This window comes from Emydura macquarii, unplaced genomic scaffold (assembly GCF_026122565.2).
Source record: "Emydura macquarii macquarii isolate MOO-44397 ecotype Brisbane River unplaced genomic scaffold, CSIRO-AGI_Emac_v2 contig_705, whole genome shotgun sequence".
Taxonomy (NCBI): Eukaryota; Metazoa; Chordata; order Testudines; family Chelidae; genus Emydura; species Emydura macquarii.
The window spans coordinates 10,603,432-10,630,176 of record NW_027130842.1 but is presented as its reverse complement, the minus strand read 5'-3'; the positions used below and the strand labels follow the sequence as shown (position 1 = coordinate 10,630,176).

General features: G+C 39.6%; 1 protein-coding gene across 2 annotated transcripts in view; it reads right to left on the bottom strand.

The window, feature by feature from the left end:
- Positions 1–279: 279 nt before the first annotated feature.
- Positions 280–26,745, bottom strand: part of TAB2 (TGF-beta activated kinase 1 (MAP3K7) binding protein 2) — a 140,302-nt gene continuing 113,836 nt past the window's right edge. The window contains exons 4-8 of one of the 2 annotated variants that reach the window (XM_067542381.1): positions 16,533–18,042; positions 10,682–10,842; positions 10,090–10,183; positions 8,466–8,561; positions 280–2,345 (exon numbers count right to left, since the gene is read on the bottom strand). In XM_067542381.1, coding sequence (XP_067398482.1) covers positions 2,200–2,345; positions 8,466–8,561; positions 10,090–10,183; positions 10,682–10,842; positions 16,533–18,042 — 2,007 coding nt within the window. In that variant the 3' untranslated portion in view covers positions 280–2,199. The remainder of the gene's footprint in view (positions 2,346–8,465; positions 8,562–10,089; positions 10,184–10,681; positions 10,843–16,532; positions 18,043–26,745) is intronic. The other variant, XM_067542382.1, reaches the window with a different exon arrangement.

Here is a 26,745-nt window from a genome sequence, read left to right as displayed (position 1 = left end):
TTTCTGGAGCAGGAAATAATTCTATAGTCAGGATATAATTTTATGGATGCACTATTGTGGAGCACAACAAGCCCTGTACACATTTAACTAATATGTACCAGAAAGAAGCCATAGGAAAGATACAAGATGAAAAAAGATGCAATAAAAATAGGTTTTAATTAAATCTTTGGCCATCACAAATCAGCATATTTTAAAGCTGTATTTAGCTATTTATTGCTCAGTTGGCTACATTGTTACTCCACAAGGTTGTAAAAGAAAATAAATCACAAAACCAAAACATTAGAATATAATTTTTTTTTTAATTTTTATAAATAACTTATCTGTTACAAAGACAGTTTATCCAGCTAATCACAAAACCATCAACTCAAGATATCCAAATTAGGTTTTATTAATAAAACAGGTAAAAACTGATTTGTCAATCTTCACATAGAACTGCAGATGAAGCTGAAAAACAAGGCCATTTTTATAAACAAAATGCATTGAATGCAAGTGCTTTGGGTATATTGCCTAATTACCTGGGATTGTCTTTTTCTTCCCACATAAAAAAATGCAAAGCCTTCAAAACAAAAGGCCTTTGTGCATTCACATAGATCACTTGTAAAATTCCTATTTAAAAATGTCCACTGGCAAATGTTTACAGTGGGTGACAGTCTACTTTATCTCTTGCCTTTTGCTACATTTTTAGCACTCCCTCCAGCCTCACTTTAGTGCTGCTACATTATTATTTACATGCTGTCTTTTTCGTGCATACTGTAATTTCATTTTCTTGATTTCAGTTACATACATTCCTGATCACCTGAATATTTTCCTTAAAAACATAGATCATCAAAATAAAGAGATGCTGAGGTTGCTTCAGTGTTCAAGTGTGCTTGATTTCTCTTTTCCAGCCTTTATTTCAGTTGCCCTAAATATTGCTATCCTTGTTTTCTATAAATAAAAGACTTCACCACCAAGTCAGGTTTAGAAACTGGCTGCCGAAACAGGAAAGCTTTTAAAGTTCTCTGAACAAAGCTGTATGCTGCTGCTGCTGTTGGTTTTGGTATTATATGTACTTCCCCAATAAATATCTCTTCAAGAGTCTGCAAGATACCCAGCAGATGAAGCAAGCTTTAAATCAATCAGGTGCTCGTCTGTTGGTGGGTTGAAAGTTTCTTCGTTTAAGTTTCCTTGTGCCAGACAAAACGCTATCTCTTGTCACCCACCGTAAAAACTCAGTGTACAGAGTGAACTATATGTATAACTCTTCCAACTTTTCCTGCATTTTTACTAAGCTGCATCTGCAGGTCTTCACAGATCATCAGCATTTACAAGAGCAATGTACAGAATGAGCACAGGAAAGCTATTTTGTGCATAGTTTCTTATCATTAATGGTCTTATTTTAAGGCATTGCTTCTCTCAGATAAAAGCTTAAAAAAGGGACATGATCGTGCTTAATCACTTAAAGGGAAAAAAGAAAGTTAACAAAAAAGACTATTACACTATACATACAGAAGTACAAGAAAATAATAAAGGTGAAGAAAAGAAATCACTTAAAGCAGGCTCTAGAGCTATGTACAGTAGGAAAAGCTTTGGGGGTATTTCACGGTGTATTGTACAGACAATGCATGCAGTTTTTCCTTTTCATCTTTAGAGGTGATTGTATAGATCCTGGCTTCACAGAGCAGAGACGTTTTCAGGGAAGACAAGGCAAAGAGTACCACTGATTTGTGAAGTTCTTCCCCTATCGATTGGCACTGTGGTAGCAAACAGTTTAAATATAGTTAACCTTGTTGCTTTTAATTTCCTCTGCATATGTAGTGTTTCACTGAAAGCTTCGAAAACTAAAAAGCTATCATTCTATTCCTTTCCCCTGTCAAAATTCAGTAGTGACATTGGGGGATAAAGAGGGATGGGGAACACCCAAGCACTGAACACGGTGAGAATTATCTTATTGGGATATTGGTAATACTGTACACGGTTTAGGCAGCTGGCAACCAAGTCTTTCAGCAGATTACCTTTCAGCTGATGAATTTCAACTGCCTTGGACACAACACTGAGGTATTATTAGCTCTGTGGGCTGACATTAAACATTAGCAAAACACCATCTTGTCAAACCTTCAATTTTACAAAATCCTATGCATAAATGATTTTTTTTCCCAATGACAGAATAGTCCATTGTAGGTTTGTTATGGTTTTACAGAAGATAATGGGCCTATTGGCTTAGAAATGCCTAGGCATTTCACATTGTTCACAACGGTTTAAGGCTGGATGATTTAAAAAAGTACAGGCAGTACAACTCCACTGAGCTCCCTCATCTTCATCTGTGTCTGGAACAGTCTTTGGTGTTTTGACAATGGACCTTTGATCTGTAGATATGGAAAAAAAAATCAATTACTAACCAGGAACAGCAAGGATGGACAGAATTTTGAGCTGAGTTTTGGGTAACTAACAAAATTAGCTTGTACCTGTGAAAACTGCACAAGTTGTTGTAAGTGACAGACAGATCTCTCCCTCCTCCCTTTACCTGTTTGCCTATATAACTTAGCCAAATGTGAATGCCACATCAAAGGTAAGTCTCCCACCCACTTTTCTTTTCTCTATCAAGCCTCTTCCTAAATTTATTTGAATACTGCAGTTTTAGCAGACTAAATTAGTCAGCAAGGGGAAGGTGTGCACAGAGGAGGAGATTATATAAAGTCACAAAATAAGTTAATATTTATTTACATTTACAAGAGGGGGAAAGGAAAAAAAAAAAAAGCACTCTAGGGGACTTTGAAGTCAAATTTATAAATCTGACCCTGAACAAAAGATGAAAGAAAAGATCAGCAGCTTTCCCCAAACCAGAAAATGAACAACTAGAAATATCAAAAACCATACTCTGCCACGTTCACAAATACAGTTCTTACCATGCCACTTTCCTCAAAGTCTATGAAAAAAAAGGCCTTGCAGCATTCCCTGAAGATCAGACTCAAAGCAGCATAAGACTGGAAGGGACCTTGAGAGGTCATCTAGTCAATCCCCCTGTGCTGAGGCAGGACCAAGTAAACCTACACTATCCCTGACAGGTGTCTATATAACCCATTTTTAAGAACCTCCACTGATGAGGATTCCATAGCTTCCCATGGCTACCTATTCTGTATTTAACTATACTTACAGTTAGGAAGCTTTTCGTAATAGCTAATCTAAATTTTCTTGCTGCAGATTAAGCCCATTACTTCCTGTCTTACACATGGAGGAGACATGGAGAATAATTAATCACCATTCTCTTTATAACAGCCCTCAACATACTTGAACTTACCAGGTTTCCCTTTAGTCTTCGTCTTCTTTCAAGATTAAACATGCCCAGTTTTTTTAACCTTTCTTCACGGGTCAGGTTTTCTAAATCTCTTATCATTTTTGCTGCTCTCCTCTAAACTCTCTCCAATTTTTCCACACCTTTTATGTTAAGTGCGGCACCAAAAACTGGACACAATACTCCAGCTAATGTCTTAACAATACCTACGAGAGTGGAATGATTACCTCCGGTGTCTTACAAACAGCATTCCTTTCAATATATCCCAGAATTATATCTGCCTTTTCTGCAACTGAATCACATTGTTCGCTCATATTCAATTTGTGATCCATTATACCCTTCCAAAATCCTTTTCTGCATTACGACTGCCATTTTGTATTAGTGCATTTGATTTTTCATCCTAAGCGTAGTACCTTGCCTTTACTGAATTTCATCTTGTTGATTTCAGACTAATTCTCCAATTTGTCATGGTTGTTTTGAATTCTAGTCCTGTCCTCCAAAGTGCTTGCAACATGTCCCAGTTTGGTGTCATCCACAAATTTTGTAAGTGTACTCTTTGCACCATTATCAATAGTCCTTGGCTATTTGAGATTAAGGGGAATATGGGCGTGGCGTACGGAATTCCAAACCCGAGGTTCGCTTGTGGAGAGCACCATACCAAAGAGGGATTCAGTTGAATGCCTCCACTAATTTCAACTCCAGCAGAATGACATATAGCTGATACAAGCAGCCAAGTTCTATGCCACAGATCTTTATAGATTTAAAAAATCCCATCACCTAAAAACCAAGAGGCAACTAGTACAGATGACAGAGCACTGGTGTTGCACACTCCCTGTGATATGCACTATTTACATTACACACCAGCTACATTTTATGGGTTAATTTTAGTGCAGCACCATGGTAACAGCATTTAATGATACACACATACACTATGCATATTCTACCTCAGTATTCCACCCTTTCCTAAGCAGATTAATTTCACTACTCCAGATACAAAGTTTAGCTTTTCATAATATGTAATGTCTGTTGTTATTCTCTTGAAATGGCAATGGCAAACATTTTGACAGTTGGTTAGATTTCACTGTAGCTTGTTAGAATCTTGCTTTACTGCTAAAATTTTATTTTGTAACTTTTTGAATCAACATTTCTCAGTTTATTTACAATAAATACTCATCATCACAGATTTTAAGAGAATTATTTTTCACTTATTGTGAATGGTGGAAATATACAAATGTCTCCAAATACTTGCATCCAAAATTCATCATTATCTACACTGTATTTTAAGTGCAAACCTAAACTGTAGAGTTGAGCGGCTCCTCCTGGGGGGCCGGAGTGGAGGGGGAGGAAGGCAAGAGAGCATGAACTCATCCTGGGTTGGGGGCACACAATGCCCCCTCACCAAAGGGGTCAAAGTTAAATTTCTGTGCATGCCTCTGCTTTTGAATATTTTTTAAAACAGCTGACATCAATTATGACTGAGTTTTCAGGCCCAGGAAGCATGACATCTCTTTCTTTCATAATTTGAAGACTCAGATGTCTGCATTCCAAACTTTAGGAATTATTAACCCCCTTCAGAGAGATGTCCAACCCCAGATGCATGCTTCTCCTTTGGAAAATGCTCACAGAATAAAAGCTAAATGTTATGAATTACTTCTATAACGTAGAGCCCATAGTTTTTATTTAAAATTGTTGCAATAATTTGTTTAAACAAACTCCTTATGCTCTTAACAGAAATACTGTCAGTTAAAAATATAAAGCCACAGTATTTTAAATATAGCATCTGACAACTAACTTATTTAACAGTTGTTGCTACTTAAATATCAAGGGTAAGTAATCATTTGCTTTTTGCAAGGTGGGTTAAAAAATGATTTTTTTAAAAAAACAATTTCCAGATTTTTATTTAAATCAGATTTAAAAAATGTTAATAAAATGCATTTTTATTAAAAAAATTATTTAAAATTAAATTTGAAATTAATATTAAAATAATTTATATTAAATAAAAATTAATATTCAAGTGGTACGTGTTTGCTGCTGAAGTTTTAATGAAAGTTAAAGCACTGAACTGATGGAAATCAGAATTAAAATTTAAACACTAACGCAGCTTTTGACAGCAGTAGCATCTTCTGCAGATGCAGAAAGAATATTCTTTTAATGTCAGTTTATTCAACTAATTCAGTTCAATGACTAGTTCATTCAATGAACTTCCAGTTGGGATTTGACAAAGCAGAAAAGCTGATTTTCCCACTTCCATTTTATAAATGAGAACAAATGTGCGAGAGACTGAAATCTACTAGTTCTAAAATCTTGAAGGACATGGTGGTCATAAACAATCAGTTCTATTCACTAACTACAAACAATACTTATTCTTATTACTTATTATAAAACTTACTTTTTTTTCCTTATGTATCCATATACTAAAGGTAGTTAAATGAAACTAATAAAAACAATTTAAAAATGTTGTTCTTGGGGATTTTTAATTGAATTCCAATTTCCATCCAATGCAGCTTGACACAAATAATAACTAGAAAATTAATAATCAACTAATACATAAAAATGGATCATTCACCATTTTCTAACAATCAAAAATAAATATTTAGAATCTGAATAAATTTACATTAAGTTAGATAATTGCTTAAATAAGCATATAGTACATTCTCCTGGTTACCAAAAAATAGTAGTACCAAATTTAGTGTAAAGGCTATATTTATTTGCAAATCAACAAGTTTTAATGGTTTCCAAATGAAGAGAATCAACCTTTATTTAGGGATATAATTAAGAAGTAAAAATGCAAAACAAGATTAAAATTGATTATTTAAATCAAGATTTCCTGCTTGCTGATTTAAATCGTATTAAAATCCGTTATTTAAATCCATCCTCCCTGGCTCTTTGCTACAAAAACTCTCATTTATCTTCTACTTACCTTCCTACTATTAGTCCTTGGGCAACATATTCAGTGTCAAAGCAGTTCATTAGTGAACCATCAGAAAAAGTATGCTTGCAAAGTTGAACTACTTGACTCCTTCCAGAAAAGGGGAACACTGTCACATCTACAATGGAATTGCCCTCCACTATTCTAGAATAAGGAAAGCCCATTTCTTTGATATCTGGTATGCTGCTAAAATAGCTCCTAGTTTTCTTTAGCATTATGTGCTAAACATACATACTTTGGGAAATCATGGATTGTCAGAAATGAATGCTTTGCCAGTGCCAAAATTCTTGAACTAGCCACTTCTCAAACAGTGCATAAAGCAAGAACCAGAAGGAAGAGCTCCAATAGTTCAGAATACATTAAGAACAGCCAACACACACGGAGATCACAAGACATTTTGTATACCCTCCTTGGCATTCTCTACCAACATCGTTCTTTTCTAAAGCAATATTCTTTCACTAGGGACTGTGACTAAGCCACCTAACTTAGTTCAGTTAGAACAGTGCAATAGATTAAGTAAATACAGATCAATATTTAAAAAAAACCAATCTAATTCATGTATTTTAAAATAATAAATGTAATCATTCCTTTATATTAATTTCTTCCCTCCCTGAAAGTCTGAGAATGTATACAATGAAACAGAAAAGGAACGAAAGCATGCAGAGGTAGGAGTTACTCTCATTGATGTTCAACCTGAGATAGGTGCCTAAGGCTATGTCCACACAGCAATGTAAGCCTAGGGTTAGTAGGACTGGAGTCAGCTAAACTATGTCAGAGAACCTGGCTGTAAGCGTCTATGCTGTATTTTAACCATAGGTTAAGAATTTTCTGAGCCATGCTTGAACCGAGGGCTCTGGCATCCACACTGCAGTGCACAGACCCGAGTCAAAGTAAACCTAACCACAGTGCTAGCACCCTCCCCTCCCACCTGCAATGTTGACACTCTAGTCCTAGGAATGTGGTACACTATGCGAAAACTCTATTGATCGCCCTGTTTCCTAACTGTATTGGTGTTATTGATGGGACTCATGTGCCCATAATCAGTATATAAACCACATAATTAGCTCCTCTGGTAGCTATCTCAAGAATGACTGTAGTTTGAGAAGGTTTTACACTGAACTATCATTAAACTGAGAACTGGGCGCTTCAGCTCTAGGCTGAATCACACTGGTAGGAAAACGCCCACATGCACCTTTTCTGAGAATAATTAGGATATCCGTCTCCAGAGCTCTCAAACTAAAATGAAACTTTGCAATTCTTAATTTTTAAAATGTGATGTTCAGTGAAGATGTTTTTGTTTGTTTGTGAAGTGCATCCCCAGAGCGTGGGGAGCAGTATACTCTAGCACTTCCTGGGATCCCTGATCTCTGTTCCCACTGTGCCCCAGGGGGCAGGGCAGAGATCAGCGGGAGGCTGTGGGGGAAGTTTTGGGTAGGGTTGGCAAATTTGGTTGGATGTATTCCAGGAGGTTTCATCACATCACATAATCTTTAATTCCTGGAGACTCCAGGACAATCCTAGAGGGTTGATAACCCTAGTTTTGGGGCTGGCTCCCACTCACTGCCCTCACAGTGCATGCTGCCTGAGTGCCCCTGCACATGCAGCTCTAGGGAGGGGTGTTGGGGAGATAGGAGCAAGGGCCAGATAGTGAAACAGAATCAAGCAGCTGCCCTACAGGGTAAAGGAGGGGGAAGGGCTCCCGGCTCAGCCCAGCTGGGGAAGGCATGACCCGTAACATCCCAATGGCCAGGAGCTGCCTTCCATCTTTGCTTTCTTGTCCAGGTAAGCAAAGAGGATCTGGTGCTGCTGCTTCTAGAGGAGCAGGAAGGAGGAATGTGCTCAGCCAGGCATTAATGGCGCTTCCTGCCACTGTGCTGCCTGCCTGCTGTGCTACTCCTCTGCTGCCATGAATTCTGGAGTACATCTAGAGGACTTCTGGGACCTGAGTCAACCTGGGACTACGTGCACACAGAAAATCATTAGGGCTCCTAGGTCCCAGCTTACCACGGGCTCAGACCCTCCATGGTCTAAACCCTAGGTTAGTACATTTGCAGTGTGGATGCAATGGGTTTTGGCTTCAGCCCGGGTTTGGACCCAGGCTTAAACCGCTGTGTAGACATAGACTTAGTGGCATTCATGCCTTTGAAAACAGACACACCAAAATCAATATTCAGACTGAATCAGTATTACCACATGAGTTGCTAGAGAGGTAAAAATAGGATTTTAGTATAATGGTATTTATGCTAGAACTAAATCCAAACTTACCAACAGATACAGTACCTTTGGGTTTTGGTGGCACAGGACCTAGAAATCCAATATTGTCATAAAAGTTATGAATAGCGCTGGGATTAAAATGTGGTCCTGAAAAAGGGTAAATAAATATAGGTTTTTTAAAAAACACCTCTGGATATAAAAGCATAATTTTTTTTTTGTATAGGTTATAAATGATACTACTACTATGCACCTCATTAACGCCTTTCATACCAACAAATCAATACAGGTCTGAGAAAGATATTACTGGTGGCAATGACAGGCTAAATAACTTTCCCTCTAAGGTTACACAACAAGTGAAGGCAGAGATGGGAACAGAAATCAGGAATCTTGATTCAGTCACCAGCTCTACCTCGCAGACAGACTCCTTAAATAATATTCAATTAAAGTTTTATATATTAAAAACATTATATTGGTGATTTTCATCTGCCTCTTTCACATATTTGGGTTTTTAAGATAATTATTTTACCATAGTCAAAACAAAGGCACTGTCTGTTTCCCACTATACAATATAGTTTATATATTTAACAACTTAATATACAGAAGCTCTGAGGTCCTTAGCCACTTACAATTATGACACACACTTAAATATATAAAAGCTACATGCAACTTATTGCTGAGCTACTATTCATGTAGGAATTACTTAATTTGATTACTTAATTTGAATTTCCTCAATTTCATATGTTTAAACTCTCAATCAATATTTCATAAACTTTTTATTTTGTTTTAATTTCCTCTCTAAAAAGAAAAAGGTGTGTATTGAAACATACTGGAAAGTTATTTTCACTCATTCACAACTTCTCTCTCTTTTTTCTAACTTAGGAAAGCATGCACTGCCCTTGAATATTAATTGTATGCTAAGTTTGGCATTTCAAATGCCAACCATTTCAGTTCTACAAACCTCCAAAATAAATCTGATCAAATCTGAAACCATGTTAAAGAGAAGTGTTTTACCCAATGACCTTTTATTGGATGTCAGCAAACCTCTCTTTTTCTGTTTCTCAACTATGTCCAGGAACTCAAAACTTCAATGTAACGTTCTCTCCACTAACTCCCCATTTTCTTCCTCCTAACCTGCAGGTGCACAATCCTGGTTTTCCATGACCAAAAAATCCAAAAGCATAGGGGAAAACAAGACTTGTGTCCCTGCCGACGAGGAGGGAGGACATGCTGGAAGCAAATGTGAAGCATAGTTTTAATGTGTGATTAGGTAACGGGCAGAAATAAGTGAGGAATGCTGGCCATGCATTCAGAGAAACTTTTTTCATTTTTCATAACTCAAAAAATAGCCAACTAGATTTTTCCAATGTTATGAAATAGTTTATTTCTAGACTTATGGCAAGCAGGATAAATTTCAACCCCAGACTTTTATTTGAGGGAGTAGGTAGCGAGGAGATTATAAAACCACCACAATCACAGGCTTAGAATGAAAGTACTTTTGTAACCATAGCTATAATAATATTATGATAATGCAAAGAACTTATGAACTTATGTGATGATCATGTATAGCTTCGCCTGATATTTGATTTATATGTCAAGGGGCCGATGGAGGTATGGGGGGAATAAAATAAAGAAGGGATGTTTACAGTTGCTGGTGCACTGACAAAATATACTGTACCTCTTGCTTGAAAAAGATCAATCTCTTTGGTTAGGCAATCTATGTCTATCTGTAGCTGTCTGTTACAACTTCGCAACTGTTGCATTTCTTCCAGCTGAAAAGAGACATCTGTTAGACTGAGCTTTCCCACTTCATTATCAACCACTGTTCACATTTAAGCTTATTTTTGGACTGGAGATGTATCGGTCACCTCTGTCATGGTTTTATTGTTACTTCTTTCAGGCCAAGTGCTTAGCTCACATGTGCTCACAGATAGATCGCTACTGAATTACTGTCCCTTTCCAGACTAATAACTGTTTCTGATTCAGGTTACTGTTCAGCTAGTAGTCCAGCTCATGATGGCTGGTAAAATACTATAATCCTTCTTCTTTTAAAAGTGTTATGTTTGGTCCAAAGTGTTAGCTTCTTTTTAAACTAGCTTCACAGATCATTTTGGTATACAGATGACGAGAGGAGAAACACTGACTACCTATTTAATTCTAGATATTGTACAATGTGCCATTAAATAAAATATTGTGCCTTTTTTTTTTTTTATTAAAAAAGATCATGCTTATGGGTTTGAATTTTACAGCATAGAGAGATTTCAACTTACTGAAGGAATTTGGGAAACAGAATTCGATCTTTTCAGGCGCCTTCGTGTCAGATTATTCTCCATTTCATTGACCTCTGATTTTAGTTTATCCAACTTTTTCTTTTGAATCTCAAGTTCACGTTGAAGTCGCTCCATCCTAGCTTTTTGATGTACCAGTAAAGCTGTAATACATATCAGCAGAACAAAGTCCCATTTTAGCTAATTTAATATCCACCATACTGCAACATTTGATAAAGATGAAAGCTAGTATTGCCCTGTGAAAATGATTCCATAAAAATGCTTTTTCATGCCCCTGACAAGTTGCTTCAGCTATGTAAGACCACACATCCAATTATACTTCTGAATAAAGTGTGAATCAAGTATTTTATCTGTATTAAAAGCTAAAGAGTCTAACATGTTATGTCTATGTAGTATGGTCTGGTTTTGTATTGTCTGGCTTTGCAGCTTTGACAAGTTGTAAAATTGGGTAGCTGAATAATTCTAATGGTGATCCAGTGAACCATGTGGTATTTGGAAACATATACAAGCATAAGACATTTACCTTTTAGCACTTTTCATTGTCTGTTTCTTTGTGGAAAAAAAAAATCAAGAAAAAGTTAATCACCCAAAAAAAAAAAAAAAAAAAAAAAAAATCTAAAGAGTCAGAGCAAGCAAATCTGGACAATAAATCTTCTCACATTAACAGAAAAGTTAAATTTGGCCACATATTACAATTTGTAAAAATAAGCTTTTACAAAACCTACAAACTAAATTGTAAAGGGAAGAGTAAAAAAGAAAACAACAAATACCCCTTGTACTGTATTCATCCCAAACACTGCAGAATTTTTAGCAAACCCTATGAATACACCATACGAAGTAGATTTTAAAGTAAGGGACGCCTCTGCTACTGAGCATACTATATTCTCAGTATTAAATGCAGTTTTTGACGTAAACTGAGCCTTGAATAAAACCAAGTGTTTTATTAGTGGCAAAGAGATGGCATGTGAAACTGCACAGAAAAATAAACCAAAACTTCACAAACAACACTGCTAGAAAGTGGTTATAGTTATAACAGTAGACATAGCACATACCAATTTATTTCTGAATTATGGCTCAGAACTATTAATAATTGCTTCTAATTTCTGATGCTGTTAGTGTACTATCACCATCATTCACAAAAAAAATGGTCCACAGAAGGCTAATATACAAAAACTGAAGTAGTGTTTAGGTCACAGCATTTTAAAATAGTGAAGATATTACACCAAGTCTATTTTGCAGCTTACTCCATTAAAGCAAGACATTGTATTAGACTTCACCAAATCATTTCACATTCTAGCTGTACATCAAAACAAGGTTCACCTATGTTTATTGCACTCATTCTGCTTCATTGTTTGATACACAATGATGAGAAAACTTCACAATCAACTCAATTTCTGTATTAGTTCATATTACAGACTGCAATTAAATACTTCACTTTTATTGGGACTATGCTCTGTAAAGCACTGGATACATTTACGCTACTGTGTAAATCAGATGTATTTATTAGAAAGTGGTAATATTAAGAGGCTATTTAAAAAGGGTAGGACAGAAAGTAAACACTCTGCCCATTATAAGTGAAGGGATCAGATAGATCTGTGATTTTAATACAAGGTGTTAAAGTACGTGTCTACACCCAATCTCTGATGAAACATTTTATCACTATTACCCTAATTATTACCCTGCCTGCTTATTCATTCACTCACCTGTTTACATTTCATCTTCTCGCCTGTAGGCTCTTTGGGGATACGGACTGTCCTATACTATATGGTTGTACAGTGCCTAGCACAGTGACACTCCAACCTGAAGTTAGGCCTAAAGTACTAACAGAAAATTATTTTTAAATACAGTCATATATAATGTTAAAAGTTTTCAATCTTGTCATATTTTGTTAGTAAAAGGAACAAAGTAATTCCAACTGACCTGACTTGATGCAGCTGTTTCACTTTCTTTCAGTCTAATTGTTTAGGTCTGTCTTAAAGTACTATTACAGGGAGGCTACTAGTCACATTATAGTAAAACTGCAATACCACTTCTGTTTCATACAAAATTTTCAAGCTTCTCTAAATCCACATGCATAGTCAGATTGGCTTGAAATATGCTATAGCAGTAGAGGATTCAATATTCAGTTTTGATCACAAATTTGGAGTCATCTGGACAAGGAGTTCTAAACATACAGCTTCTCCCTTCCTCCTAATTACCTTTTTAAAAATAGGCTGGTCTATACACAAATTTGCATTGAAAAATTTTTTGAATTAAAACCAGTTTTATAGTTTAGTGCAAGTCTGTATGAACACTTATTTTGGAATAAAAATGGCTAGACAATTTAGCTTAATTCTGTTTATTTCTGATCTCAGCTTATAATGCCTTTTTGCATAGACAAGGGAAAAACAACAGGCAATAACCACTTTTGTCACTGGACTTCCCCGATGAGATATAGTTTCTGGTACCAAGAAATAGCTGCAAAACCTGACTGTTACAAAGTTATTGGATTTTTTTTGGGATGTGGGTAGAAGCGGGAGTTCCTAAGATGTAGCATCAGGAGATCATGAATTCAAGTGTCCTCTTTAAAATCTGTAATGCATGGAAATATTTATCAACGAAGACCATCATTACCCTAGGGGAAAACAACACATCCTTCCCTTCCCACAGTGCATTTTGCAGATAAGATGATTTTGTGTAACTTCTCAGTTACTTCTATCAGAGTTGAGACCACAACCCAAGTCAGCCACATGGCAAATCCAAGTCCCAGTCACTCAGCCATACTATCTTTTGCAATGAATCTGCCAAAGCTGAATTCCCCTTGGGAATAGTTACACATAATGGCACTATACTGTAATCATTATGTGCCTTGAATAAAAGAGGGGCTGCAAGAAGTAAAAAAAAGTGGTCTTTTGTTAAGGCAATGGACTGGCTCTACCTGGGTGCTGTCCTGAGTTCTATTACAGGCTTCCTATGTGATGGTAGGCAAGTCGCTTAAATTAGGTTTTTTGCAACAGCCACCATTCAGAGGTGCACTGAATTGGGACTATGGAGAGCTGGGTTTAAAGCCCTGGCTTGACCACAGACTTCCTGACCAGAGCAGTCACAAAGGCCTTGTTTTCACTGGGGGACGAGGGGGAAAGAGAGTGTTCTTAACTCAAGAACACAAGTTGACTAACTTGAGGTAAAATCCTAGAGAAGACAGGTGCCTATGTATTATTATAGAGTCTTTAATTACATGGTCAAATACTGGTTTTTTTCACAGTACTCTGCCTCATTCAGTGCACAGGATGGACATGCCCTAAAGATGAATCAGGGTTCTGTAGTCAATTGGGCTGTTTTTTTTCCTGTCGGACACCTGCAATTTGTTGCAGAAGCTGAATATAGAAGCTGAATAGTATAGTGAATGAAGCAGGGAACTTATGAAAGAGAAAGGATGATTGTATACTGAACACTACCCTGGAGTGTGTCCAGTGCAGACAATCTTTGGAGAATTTAGCTGCCAACTTCTAACAAGTCTCTACTGATCATTTGACCACTGAGGTTTTCAGAAACTCATAAGCCTGGCCAAATTTTCACAGAGACCGCAAAGGTACATCCCTGATACCACGCCAACCTTCCTGCCAAATTTCAAATTCCTGGGCCAAAGCATGGAGATGCTAAAGCTTCTTAACAGAACTATTGTAGGATTTTTTATTTATTTATTTTTTTAATATGGGCAAAACTATTTTCCCCAAGCTTTATTCTGAGACACAACTGAACCCTTTTGGGTGAAATTTTCCAAAAAATATTTAACCTCAGACAGTCACCTGGCATGGAAAATTTCAGCCCAAATGAATGAAGTTTGGCAAAATTATAACCAAGTGATAATGTGATCTTATAATGGAAAGTGTCAAGCAACCTTAACTACAGATGTTGCTACCTGCACTACCTATAAGATTAAAAAATTAAGTTATTTTTTCATATAAGACACCCAACTGCTGGAGTTCTAGTTGCTAGAACAGGGCAGATAAATCATGATCATGCATCTCAACTTCTGAATGATTTATATGTGTAGCAAAGGATTTAAAAAAGCAGAGCAGTTAGTGTAGCTGAGTGGAAGAAAATATGTTCCAGAAATCTGGAGCATTCTTCTGAATACCGAACACTTGAGCAGCATTACACGTGCGTGAAGGCTAAGGACCCCTGAGAGGATAGAAGCCCCCCAACTGAATAGAGGGGAAGGGACTCGCTCCAAAAAGTCAGTGGAGAGGCAGCTCCTGACACACAGCTTTAATGCCACAGCCCACACTACGCATTGGTCTTTTATCTCTGAAAACCTCCATTCCATTTGGGACTTAATACACAATTGGGGTCCAGTGTAGGCAGGAATCAATCAGCACTTTTGGGGATTGAACTATGTTCCTAGGCAGCCAGAGGCCCTGAAGCAGCCTATGGCAGAGGGCACAGGGAGCTTTGCCTGGTTATGATGCATCAGCTGTCACCATCACCCAATGGGCTATAGGTGCACCTAGTACCAGGATAGGAATCATTGTCCATGGGGCATCTGGGATTCAGAACAAGATATGGCAGGAGCTGCATGCAGCAGAAGCCAGTCCCACAGATATTCTCTCAAGAAAGTCAGAACAGAAGAAAACTGTACCAGAAATGCAGAGCATTTGAGCAGTATGATGATTATATAGATGTAAGATTTATTTTCCTCCTAATGTATGTGTAGCACAAATATTAATGGGGATGGGGGGTTTAAACACTACAGCATTCATGAACCGCCTAATCTAGACAAAGAGGTCACAAGCTATTTCAATATTAATTTACCTCAAAACAGTTGATCTGAAGCCAGTAATCATGGAACAAGACCTATGTCATTTTTTTTAATGCCAAATTGGTTGACAATAATTGAAGGGACTCAAGAATGTGAGAGATGAATTACTTTTGAAGTTTTGTGTCCTACTATTGGAGAACTCAAACAGCATCATTTTCAAAATACTGCTGTATCACGATAATCCTACTCCTAGCCCTCTTTATGTTAACAAAATACATAAAATATAAACACACAAGAGTTGTGGGACTAACAAGAGGAGTCCTTATCACTAATTAATTCATTTGCTTTTCATGTAATCTCATCCTCCTCCTTTCACCACTGTACAATTTAGTTTTTAACTTCTTTGGGATAAGGTTCTTTTTCTTATTTGTTTGTAACAATATTATATAAATAATACAAGTAACAGAACTTTAAACATCCTTATGGATGTCTGACAACAGAAAACAGTGAGGTAAAAAATTCACTCCTGCTCAAATAGCTTCAGAAATCTAGGTTCCGCGCTTTCTATATAACATTTGCAAAATAAACTAGCAAGGAAGCCATATTAAATGGAAACAGTGTCTGTCATCTGGTTGTCTGTAATCTGGTTCAACAATTTGTCAGTAAGTCTGGACATTTGATTTGTTCAAAATCAATTGAAAAATGAGAAAACTTTTTCAGAACAATCTATTAAAATGAAGTAACCACTACGTCAGTCTGGTAAAGAAATCTATCCCATCTGCTAATGCAGAAAAGGCTCCGCAAAACAGGTGATTATAGATAACTGAACAGAAGACAACAGAACGTATATTTTACCTTTAGGTATTTGGTTAAAGCTGCCTTTACCATGCAAAGTTAAGGAAGGATGGATTCAAATGTGTGTTAATTATAAATTCGTATTTCTGATTTGGAACATACTCCAGAGTGCTATGAACAGGAGTTATTTTGTCAATTCCAAAATGGCTGATTGGCGATTCTTGTTTTGCCCTGAAATCTAACTACTGAACCAGATACCTTGGTAGAAATCTCTACAATTTACATTAAGAATATTACCTTGTGTGTAGGCAGCATCATCAGATCCCACACTCAATTTCCGTGCATCACTGATCCTATCCACATGTGCTAAAACAGGGTCAGTAAGATGCTGGATACCCTCTGGTTCTGCATAATGATCAGGAAGGTTTAGAAGATTTGTAGGTTCAAAGGTTGGGGACACTACCCCTGGTGAAACTGCAGGAGGTTTATTTGGAGAAACTGTAATTTTAAAAGTATATTTTGTGTTAGGTTGCGTGACCACCACTCGAGGAGAGGTTGCAGTGGTGTTGTTGCCCACTGTTCGACTCTTGGGTGGATGATGATGAATAAATGCAGGACCCATGCTTACTTGACCAGACATATTCCTAGAGGTGGTAGTTACTCCAGGATTTGTTGATATGAAGAGTGTGGGTTGGTTCCGCACAACTTGCTCATCTCCTGTTGTGGCATTTGCTGAAATGTAGACTTTTGGTTGACTGCGTGTAATCACTTCATCAGTATTTGGTGGACTGGCGGCTATGTAAACAGTGGGCTGACTTCTACTTAATGTCTGGCTGTTGAGGGAAGAGGGATTAGTGGAAGTGCGAGGACCAGATGAACGCAGCTTTGAAGAATTGTTTCTTTGTGGTGGTTCAAGTTTGATTTCAATTTGGTTTTTGCGAGGTCCTGTTGAGATATTCTGAATGTTATATTGGCTATGGGTAGCAGATTGTGGACCACCAGCTGAATGAATCATGGGAGCTTGTGGAGTAGTGGGTGAACTGATAGGCATATAGACATGAGAAGTCTGGTGGCCTTGTTGGTTTGGCTGTGATGATTGTTGTGATGAGGTATGTGGCAGATTGGCTGTAGGAAGAGTAGTCCAGGGACTTGGTTGTGAAGGCTGGTAGACTTGCTGAGGGTGCATGGGATTAAACTGAGACACCCAACCTGGATGCTGCTGTGTCTGTCGAGCTGTACCACCTGGAGTTGTAATATAAGGCCTAATATAGATAGAATTTCCCTGCGGACTATTAAGTACAGGTGGAGGTACACCATGTATGTGCAAAGATGTAGGGGTATTACGACCAGGCTGAATATTGGGGGCTAATGTTACCATAATGGGGTTGAATCTGGGTGTTTGCTGAGAGAGGCTAGATGCTACTTTGCTGCCTATGTGAAATCCAAGGTGCTGTCCTGAATTAGAAGTACTAACTGTATTAGCCATTCCAAAGACATTAAATCCCTGTGGAATTTGAGCTGGTGCTGTCTGTGGTTCCTGCTGAAACAGTTCGCTGTTGGGCTGACTGCTTTGAAGATGTCCATCACTAATGCTGTGAGCTAAAGTTCTACTTCCATTCATTCTACTTCCTTCTCTTCCATGGTGATACACATTCTGCGACTGCAAGTCCAAATTAAGAGATGTCATGTGATTTCGTAGTCCAGGAATCCCAGAATCATCCGAAAAACCTAGATCTCCTTCACCATAGAGATACTTTGTGCTCTCCTGAGACAGAACTGCACAACAGGCATCCAAATTATTATTATTCTATAAAAAAAAACAAAAAACAAGAGTTTGAAGTTACTGATAAAATAATGTCATATGCTTACATTGTATCATCATTAAAAAATTACTATTCAGCATCAAATGAAAAGCTTGGGTTGTTGGCCAGCACAGCTGCTACACATGCATGAAGGGCTTGCATGTGAAGCTTACTATTTTGAAAACAGTGACTCACTCCCTGGCACCAAGGGCGGAGATCTGCATTGTTGCTGCAGTAGTGACAGGGAGATCCAGGACCTTGACAAGCTAATACGGTATGGTACTTCTTGGATGAATACTTTTGCTATTCCTCCCCACTTTCAGAACAATCTTCAGCACTGACCAAGATTTTGTTGAGGGAGAAACTGACAGAAGTGCTGGCTTCACAGTACCTGTATGTTATGGGTAAATAACTCGAAAAACAAAACATATGTTTATTTTAAAAATATTTTCCTAACCATTTTAAAGATGGATTTCATAACATACTACCATCTGCTGAACATAAAATGGCAAATTTATAAATGGAAGAAACATGCAGATTAAGGAAAGTGCAGAAGAGAACATTAAAGATACTTCAAATAAGAATTTAATTTGAACAAAATCTTTCATATGCACAATCTATTTCACAAGATGAGATACTTTCTATAGAAGAAATACTGATTACAGTGGCATATTTAAATATTCATACCATATCTACCAAAATTTCCCTAATAGTTCACTACTTTCAAAAGCTTTAAATCAACCATTTGCAGGGGTAAACTTAACACACTAAACCTTCAATATGAAGACTTTAAAAAAAATGTAAATGGTAATAAAATATAAAAAGAAAAGAGTGAAATGAGGTTCTTGATTACCTCAAACTGAGGTAATCAGAAATGCATAGCTAACTAGTATTTATTTTTAAATTAAAACAAACTGCGCACATTCTTCATTTTTTTCTCTGACTTAAGTAGAGCTCTTAGAGTTTCTAATTAACCTTCCGAAAAAGAAGCTCTTAAAACAGATTATTGAAATTATTCCTGCAGTTTCCTGTCCTGAACCCCTAATCATCCTCTCTTTCATGTGCTCATATTTTTATTCAATTTTCACTGTGATATCTAAAGGAAAAAAATATACTGTAACGTATTCCTTTTGTTAGTCAAGTGACTAGTATGTCATGAGCACTATCAAAACCAGTAATTATAATCAAATAATATATTTTTAATAAACATGCTAAACAGACAAGATAAATACACATAAACAAACTAGAAAGAATACAGATATGAAGGAGAAGCACATATGCAGCACTGGAATAATGAGTACTGTCCAAAAATACAGTTCTCAATATTTATATCAGCAAGACAAATTAACCCATGCTACATGCTTTCTACCAAATTACTTTCATCAGTAGCAGACACACAAAAGGCCCAGTCAGGATCACAGCCGTACTGTGTTAGGTGCCACACCAAGTCAGAGACCACTGTTTTTCTGAAGAGTTTATAATCTAAGATGCAACAAGAGTGGGGAAGGAACAGTAATAAGAGCACACATGTATACAGGCCAGATATATGCACAGTTTGACGGTTTTGAGTCTTGTAATAAATACACAATAAAATAAAGATAACAGGACAGGAGCCCTAATGGCCATCCACCTAGCCATTATGGTAAAGCGTTTTGAGAGCTGATGAAAAGTATTATATAAGAGCTAGGTATATTATTAGTTGACAATTTTCCTCACAATAGAAGTAGGTCTGAGAGCTATGAAGGAGGAGAAGTCAGTGGTATACATAACAAGCTTGGGACAGGTGTTCTGGGGATAATGAGAGACATGGAAGAAGGCATGAAGGTACCTGTGGGAGAAGCAGAGAAATGAATGATGGAAGCTTACATTGGAGAATGGTGTTGTAGAGGGAATACTAAGATACAAGAGTGGGTAAGTACGGAGGGGCCAAAACATTAGGGCTTAAAGGTAAGGACCAGAAGTTTGTATCTGATGGAGTGAAGGTGGAGCCAGTAAAGGGACAAAGAGGATGAAAGAGAATCATGGGTCAGGAAAATCTTAGCAACAGAATTTTGAACAGAGCTAAAGAAAATGGGGTGGATATTGGGAAGTCATAAAAGGAAATAATATAGAAATAACCAGCCAAGCTTGCAAGGCCCATAGGCACAACTTGATAGCATTTCTTTGTCTGGATGTAACACCGTAACTTTTGAATGCCGAAGCCAACCAACTCCAGAATTCCTGGGAATACTCATCATCAGCAGACAAAATCCTATTCATTTTGATGAAAATCAGAAAAAAAACAAAAGGAGGAAGTATGGGAACATCTGGGTACAAAGTCATATTTTCAATCACCTGTTTATTCTCTATAATGGGTTGATGGCAGAAATGAATACAATACCCCTTATTTTAGCTATGCCCATATCCAACTGAATTTAAAATGTTGACACAATGAAAGGGAAAGAAAGAATAAAAATGTTGGGAGGACAAGAAATAGGGGCGCATAGAGAGCCCACAGCAGAAGAAATGGGGAAGGCAGTTATAGGAGCACACACAAACCTCCTGGAATGAGGTAATGGGGGGGCACAGAGCCCCAGCAAGACAGAGAGGGTAATGGAGGGCACACAGAGCCCCTGGTATGAGGGATGGGGATTGCAGCCAGTTCTGGGTATAGAAGGGAGCACATAAGCTTGTGCTGGAGAATGGAGACATTCAAGGAGCCCCTGATGTGTGCAATAAGCTTGGCCTACAGAAGCAACCGTGTGCAACCCCTAATTTAAACAGGCTTATGCTGTGTGCTATTAACCTTTCAACTAGTGGTCCTCTAGTTTCAAGATAAAATATATGAAGTAGACGTGCTCACAGTGAAGTGTTCTGCTTAACAGCAGCTTTCTTATATTGTGCTTTTTCTGAAGCAACCATAGCTGCTCCATAGTAAGTTGCAAATGAATTTTCAATATAAACTCAAATTTTGAGCTCCTCTTCTAAAATCAAGAAAAAAAATCATTTTGGCCTAAAAAACTGATGGGCGGATCTGTGTAGAATTTTTCTAAACAATTTAAAGTGATCTGGACAAGAGAATCCTGTCGAGCTTAATTAAATTAAGTATTTCTCAGTTTCTTGGACTTCCCAACTGGCCTAGAAATCAGGATCAAATCTAGTCGATTAAGACTAGTTTAAAAAGTTTTCATCTTTTGATTTTGTAATGCTGATATGGAATGTCTGCTGACAAGCTTGATATAAAATGACTGCTAGAGGCCTAAGATCATTTTTAAAAAAATTAAATCTATAGCTCATTTCTTTATAGAGAAAATTTCCATTAGAAAGTTGGCTAGGGCTCATGTGCATCTTAACCTCCTTTCCCCCAATCTTCACCTCCAAGGCTGCCCTGGGCACCTGCACTTCCCTGTGCATGTGCCCCTCCCTCCAGAGACTAGATCTCAGTGAACCTATATGAAGGAATGAAGAAAATGGAAGCAGAGAGTAAAGATAAAAGTAAGTTTATAAATAAGTCTGAATAAGTACTTGTAATTGAAGGGAAATGAAGATTGGTCACTCATAACCAGAGTTCTTCGAGATTGCACTGTATATTCACACTTCGGAGTATTATACTGCCTACTGCTGCCTAAGAGCAGAACTTTTCCATTAAGTGTTCATTACAGCAGAGGTTCTCAAACTGGGAGGCATGCCCCCTGAGGGGAGGGGTGCAGAACGTATTCGGGGGGGGGGGGCGGGGCATGAGAGGCTTTACAGAAAAAAACAATCGTAGTTTTGTGCACGTTTCATTAACAATCGCAGTTTTTTCTCTTATTACAATGGATTGTTGGCTCTGTCTGAATCAATGCCTTACTATTTTTAATATTTAGTGAGTTGCATTTTGATTTTTTTTTTAAATTACTATATGTACTTGTGTGGCACAAGAGGGCCATAACTACTCCAGACACAAAGAAGGGTGGCATGATCAAGTAAGTTTGAGAACCACTGCATTAGAGTGCTCTCGCACCCTTCCTGCATCTCCAAACATTCTGAGGACACTGCTACATAAAGATGCCCAGTACCCGCTACCACCTCAGTTCCTTTCACCACCAATGCAGAGACAGAACAAAAAGGGACTCTAAAGCCTGATCAACACTACAGACATTTGTCGACCAAAGTCAGCTTTTTGCGCCGAAACAGTGGTAGTGTACACATTGCAATCCCGTGCCCCAACTCAACTCCCCTGATTTTGCAACAAAATAAAACCACCTTGAAGAGAGGTGTAGAGCTTTTGCGCCAAACTTTTAACAACAAAGCATCAGTGTAGACAACACGCTTGCTTAAGTCATGGTGAACGGCCTCCAAGAAGTGTCCCACAATGCCCATCCTGATCGCTCTGGCCATCAGTTTGAACTCCGCTGCCCTGTAGCCATCAATCCCTCCCCCTTTAAAGTCCCAGGAATTTTTGAAATTCCATTTTCTGCTTGGTTGGCATGAAGAGCTCACATCTCATCTTCCCAGCTGAGCATGGTGGCTCCACGGACCAAACACTCTCCTTCTTGGAGCACACTAAAGCTTCTGGATCTGATTTGCATTTGGAGAGAGGAGTCTGTGCAGTCCCAGCTCTGCCCCAACCAAAGGAAATTCGATACCTACAATCAAATTTCTCGTTTAATGGCAGAGAACAGCTATGAACGGGACATGCTGCAGTGCCATGTAAAAATCAAGAAGCTGTGGCAGGGGTACCAAAAGGCTAGTGAATCAAACCATCACTCTGGTGCAAAGCCAAAGCCCTGCCACTTCTATAAGGAGCTGGAAATCATCCTCTGCAGCTACCTCACCTCTACTACCAAAAGACCCATGTATACCTCCGTGGGCCTGGAGGCAACAGACACCAGACTCGACCCCGATGAAGAAGTTGTGAATGAGGAGGTCGAGATGGAGTGATGTGGAGCAGGGGACCAGGTTGTTTGCTGACATAAGGAGCCTGGACCTCTTCTTGACCCTGGAAGGTTTGAGCCAGTCCCAGCCCTCCAGCTCTGGAGGGCAGGATGCAGGAGAGGGGAACTTGAATAAGTGATTTTTTTTGAGCTGATGCTGCTCAGTAACATGAGGTACAGCCGTCCTTTGCTTTGTTGCATTATACAGCCGGTTGAAGGGATATAAATGCACAACAGTATCTGTGTTTACATGTGCTTCCCATTCCCTTTGCAGCGAGGCAGTGCAATGGTAAAGTGTGTTAATGCACATCAATATTTCATGGGAATCCCCCAGAGAGATCTCTAGGAAACTTTCCTGAAGCTACTTGCCAATCCTCTGCCAGAGACTCCTCAGCAGAACTGCTTTGTTTCTTCCCTGTTGTAAGAAACTTTCCCATGCCAATCAGCAGTCAGTTGTGCAGGGACCAAAGCAGCACAGGAGCAAGCAGCACAGGGACCCAGTTTGAAGCTGCTTGCATGGAGATGCACCCTAGCACGCCTGCTTACTCTCAGGATTGAGATATTGGCTTCTATGGACCCTGCTTGTGGAAAATGGTGGCACAATTTGAAATTTTGTCCCTAACTACCTGAATCAATACCCCAAAAAATCACCCAGAACCTTTTCCCCTGCTTGAGTGCCCCCTTCCCCTGGGCACAACTCATCATGCCCTGGTTGATTGTCAAGCTGTACACCTGCCAGGGGACAGTGAGAAAGGTATATCTGACAGCAATGAATCAATGATGTTACTGCACTCACAATCATGCTTCTGTTCATTGTTTATTATGCTTCTACAGATGTACCCTTGAGGGGAAACCCCTCCACACCTGCTGAGCGCCTGTGGCTGATAAGAAACAACCACGGAGAAGCAAAGAGATGTTCCAAGAACTCTTGCGGTCCTCTGAGGTGATGGAAAAAAAGAAAACAGGGCATGGAGACACACAGTATCCGTAAATCAAAAAATCGATAGGCAGGAGAGGAGCGAAAACCAGGAGCGAGTGAAGCAGGTCATGAGCGCATGATAAAAGCCATGGAGGAGCAAATGGAGCTGCTCAATTCACTAACAACGCTGCAGACTGAATTCACGCGTGCTCACTCCCTTTTGCAGGCAATACAGAACTGCCTTCCATGCCCTCCCCAAACTCCACCCACACATTTCTACCAAACTCCTAGCCTGTCTTGGTACCCTGTTCATTCCACCGCTTCAGACAGCTTTCAGAATGATAGCTGGACTTCTGTGAAGAATAAGCAATCTTTGTCTCTAGCACAATGGTTCTCAAATGCGGCCACCAGGGGGTTTCTGTGTGGCCACGGGCAGCTGGGGGGGGAGGGAGGAACAAGGATCCATCCAGCTCAGGCAAGTTTCATTTGACCACAATTCTGGGAGGGACTTGTAAGTAGCTCCTGCAGGGTGAATAACCCCTGGCCCTTGGCTCCCAGAAGCACCTTCCACCACTGGACTGCAGTGCCAAGGTAAGTGACACCCCTTTCCCCCACGTCTGCCTCGGGGTCCGCACCCCTCCCTGCCAGCCACTGGCTATCTGTCAGTGCCTGGGATCCCGACTCCCACCCCCTTTACTCCCTGCCAGCTGCTCAATTGCTTCCCGGGTCTGCCTGACTGCCTGCTTCCTTGAATTCATCCACTCTGCCGACCATGCCAGAGCCTCTGGGTCCCGATTTCCACCCTCTTCCCTCCCTGCCTTTCCTCCCTTTTCTTCCTCCCTCCCTGCCAGCCACTTGATTGCCTCCAGGGTCCTTGCATTCACCCACTCATCCCCCCCTCCCTGCAACGGGGCAAGTGACTCCCAGCCCCCAGAAGCCCCCTCCCTAAGCCGCAGTTCTTCCCCCCCTTTTCCCCCACCACAAAAGCAGCCCCCTCCCTGCCTCCTGCCAGGTGGCTCAGGGCAGTTGCTGCACCTGTAGCTAGATTGGCTGCTCTGCAGGGAAGAATAAGTAACTCCCTCCAGCCACCTGGCAGAAGCTGTAGTTCTTCCTGCACTCCACTCACCTTTCTTACCTGAGAGGTGAGTGAGGCAAGTGAGGCAGCCTTTCCATTCAAAAGAGCTCCTGAACTTTTGCTAATATTCTGATCCACACAATTGATTCATCAAAACCCAGAACTTATTATTTGGACATGTATATGTGCATGTTTATTTGATTTTCCTAATGTTAACGGAGTACATTAGGAAAAATTGTCAATATGGCCACCAGCAAGAGTTGATGGCCGCACCCTGAGGCCACCAAAAAAATTGTTGAGAGAACCACTGCTCTAGCAGATGGTGTTTGTACTTCACACTGATATGCCATGAAAGCTGGATAGCAGTCATAGCACAGCACTGTGCTGTTTACAAAGACACCTTATTGTTGCTCATTGTCAAAATGGCTCCTTATAGCCTCCCTGATTCGAATGGACCCCTTCTAATAGCCCTGACATCTAGTTGTTCTTAGTCAGCTGCAAGGTGATTTGCCTCTGCTCTCCACCCAGGAGGAAACTTTTCACCCTTAGCTTCACAAATTTCATGGAGCACGCAGCAGTCGGCTATAACCATGGGAATATTTTCCTAATTTAGGTCTAACCTGCATTAATGGCATCACCAGTGAGTTTTTAATCTGCCAAATGCACATTCAATGGTCATTTGGCACATGCTTAACTTGTTACTGAAACACTCCTTGCTGCTATCCAAGTATAAGGCTTCATGAGCCATGGCCATAAGGGGTAAGCTGGGTTTCCCAGGATCACTATGAGCATTTCAGCACTCCCCATTGGAATCTTTTGGTCAGGAAAGAAAGTCCCTGCTTGCAGCTTTCTGTAGAGGCCTGGGTTCCTGAAGAGGTGTGCATCATGCACCTTCCCTGACCAACTCACGTTGAGGTCAGTGAAATGTCCATGGTGATCCACAAGCACCTGTAATACCATAGAGAAGTACCCCCTTTCTATTGATGTACTCTGTCATAAGATAGTCTGGGGCCAAAATTGGGATGTGTGTGCCATCACCCCACCACAGTGGGGGAATCTCATCGCTGTGAATCCATCCACTATTTCATGCACATTTTCAAGACTCACAGTCCTTCGTAGAATAGTGTGATTAAGGGCCCTGCACTCTTGTGATAACACAGCACCAATCGTGGACTTCCCAACTCCAAACTGATTAGCGACCCACCAGTAGCAGTCTGGAGTTCCCAGCTTCCACACGGTGATCGCCATGCGCTTCTCCACCGAGAGGGCAGCTCTCATTCTGGTGTCCTTGTGCCACATGGCAGGGTCAAGCTCCGCCGAGAGTTCCATTAAGGTGGCTTTGCACATTCGAAAGTTCTGTAACCACTATTCGTCATCCCAGACCTGCATAACGATGAGATCCCACCACTCAGTACTTGTTTCACATGCCCAAAAGTGGCAGTGCAGTATGTTCAGATACTCTGTGAATGCAAACAATCTGGTGTTGTTTGTTTGCCTGGCACACAGCAGGTCAGGCACCTCGGATTCCTGTTCCGATTGGGAGCTCATGATATACTTCATGACTAGCCGCGATGAGTTCAGAACACTGACAACAGTGGAGAGTAGTGCAGGATCCATCCTTTCAGACAGAGATGGCGGGTGCACAGGAAACTGGGAAAGATGACACTTAGTGCAAACAATCAAGTTCAGAAGGCTTAATTGTCTACACAGCAGGGCAAGAAGCCAGAGGATTTCAAGACAGTTGGGAGGAACTGGGGAAGGGGGGTAAAGTGTTGGTGGGTGGGTGGAGGGGCCTCAGTGAAAGAGGAGGACTGTTTTG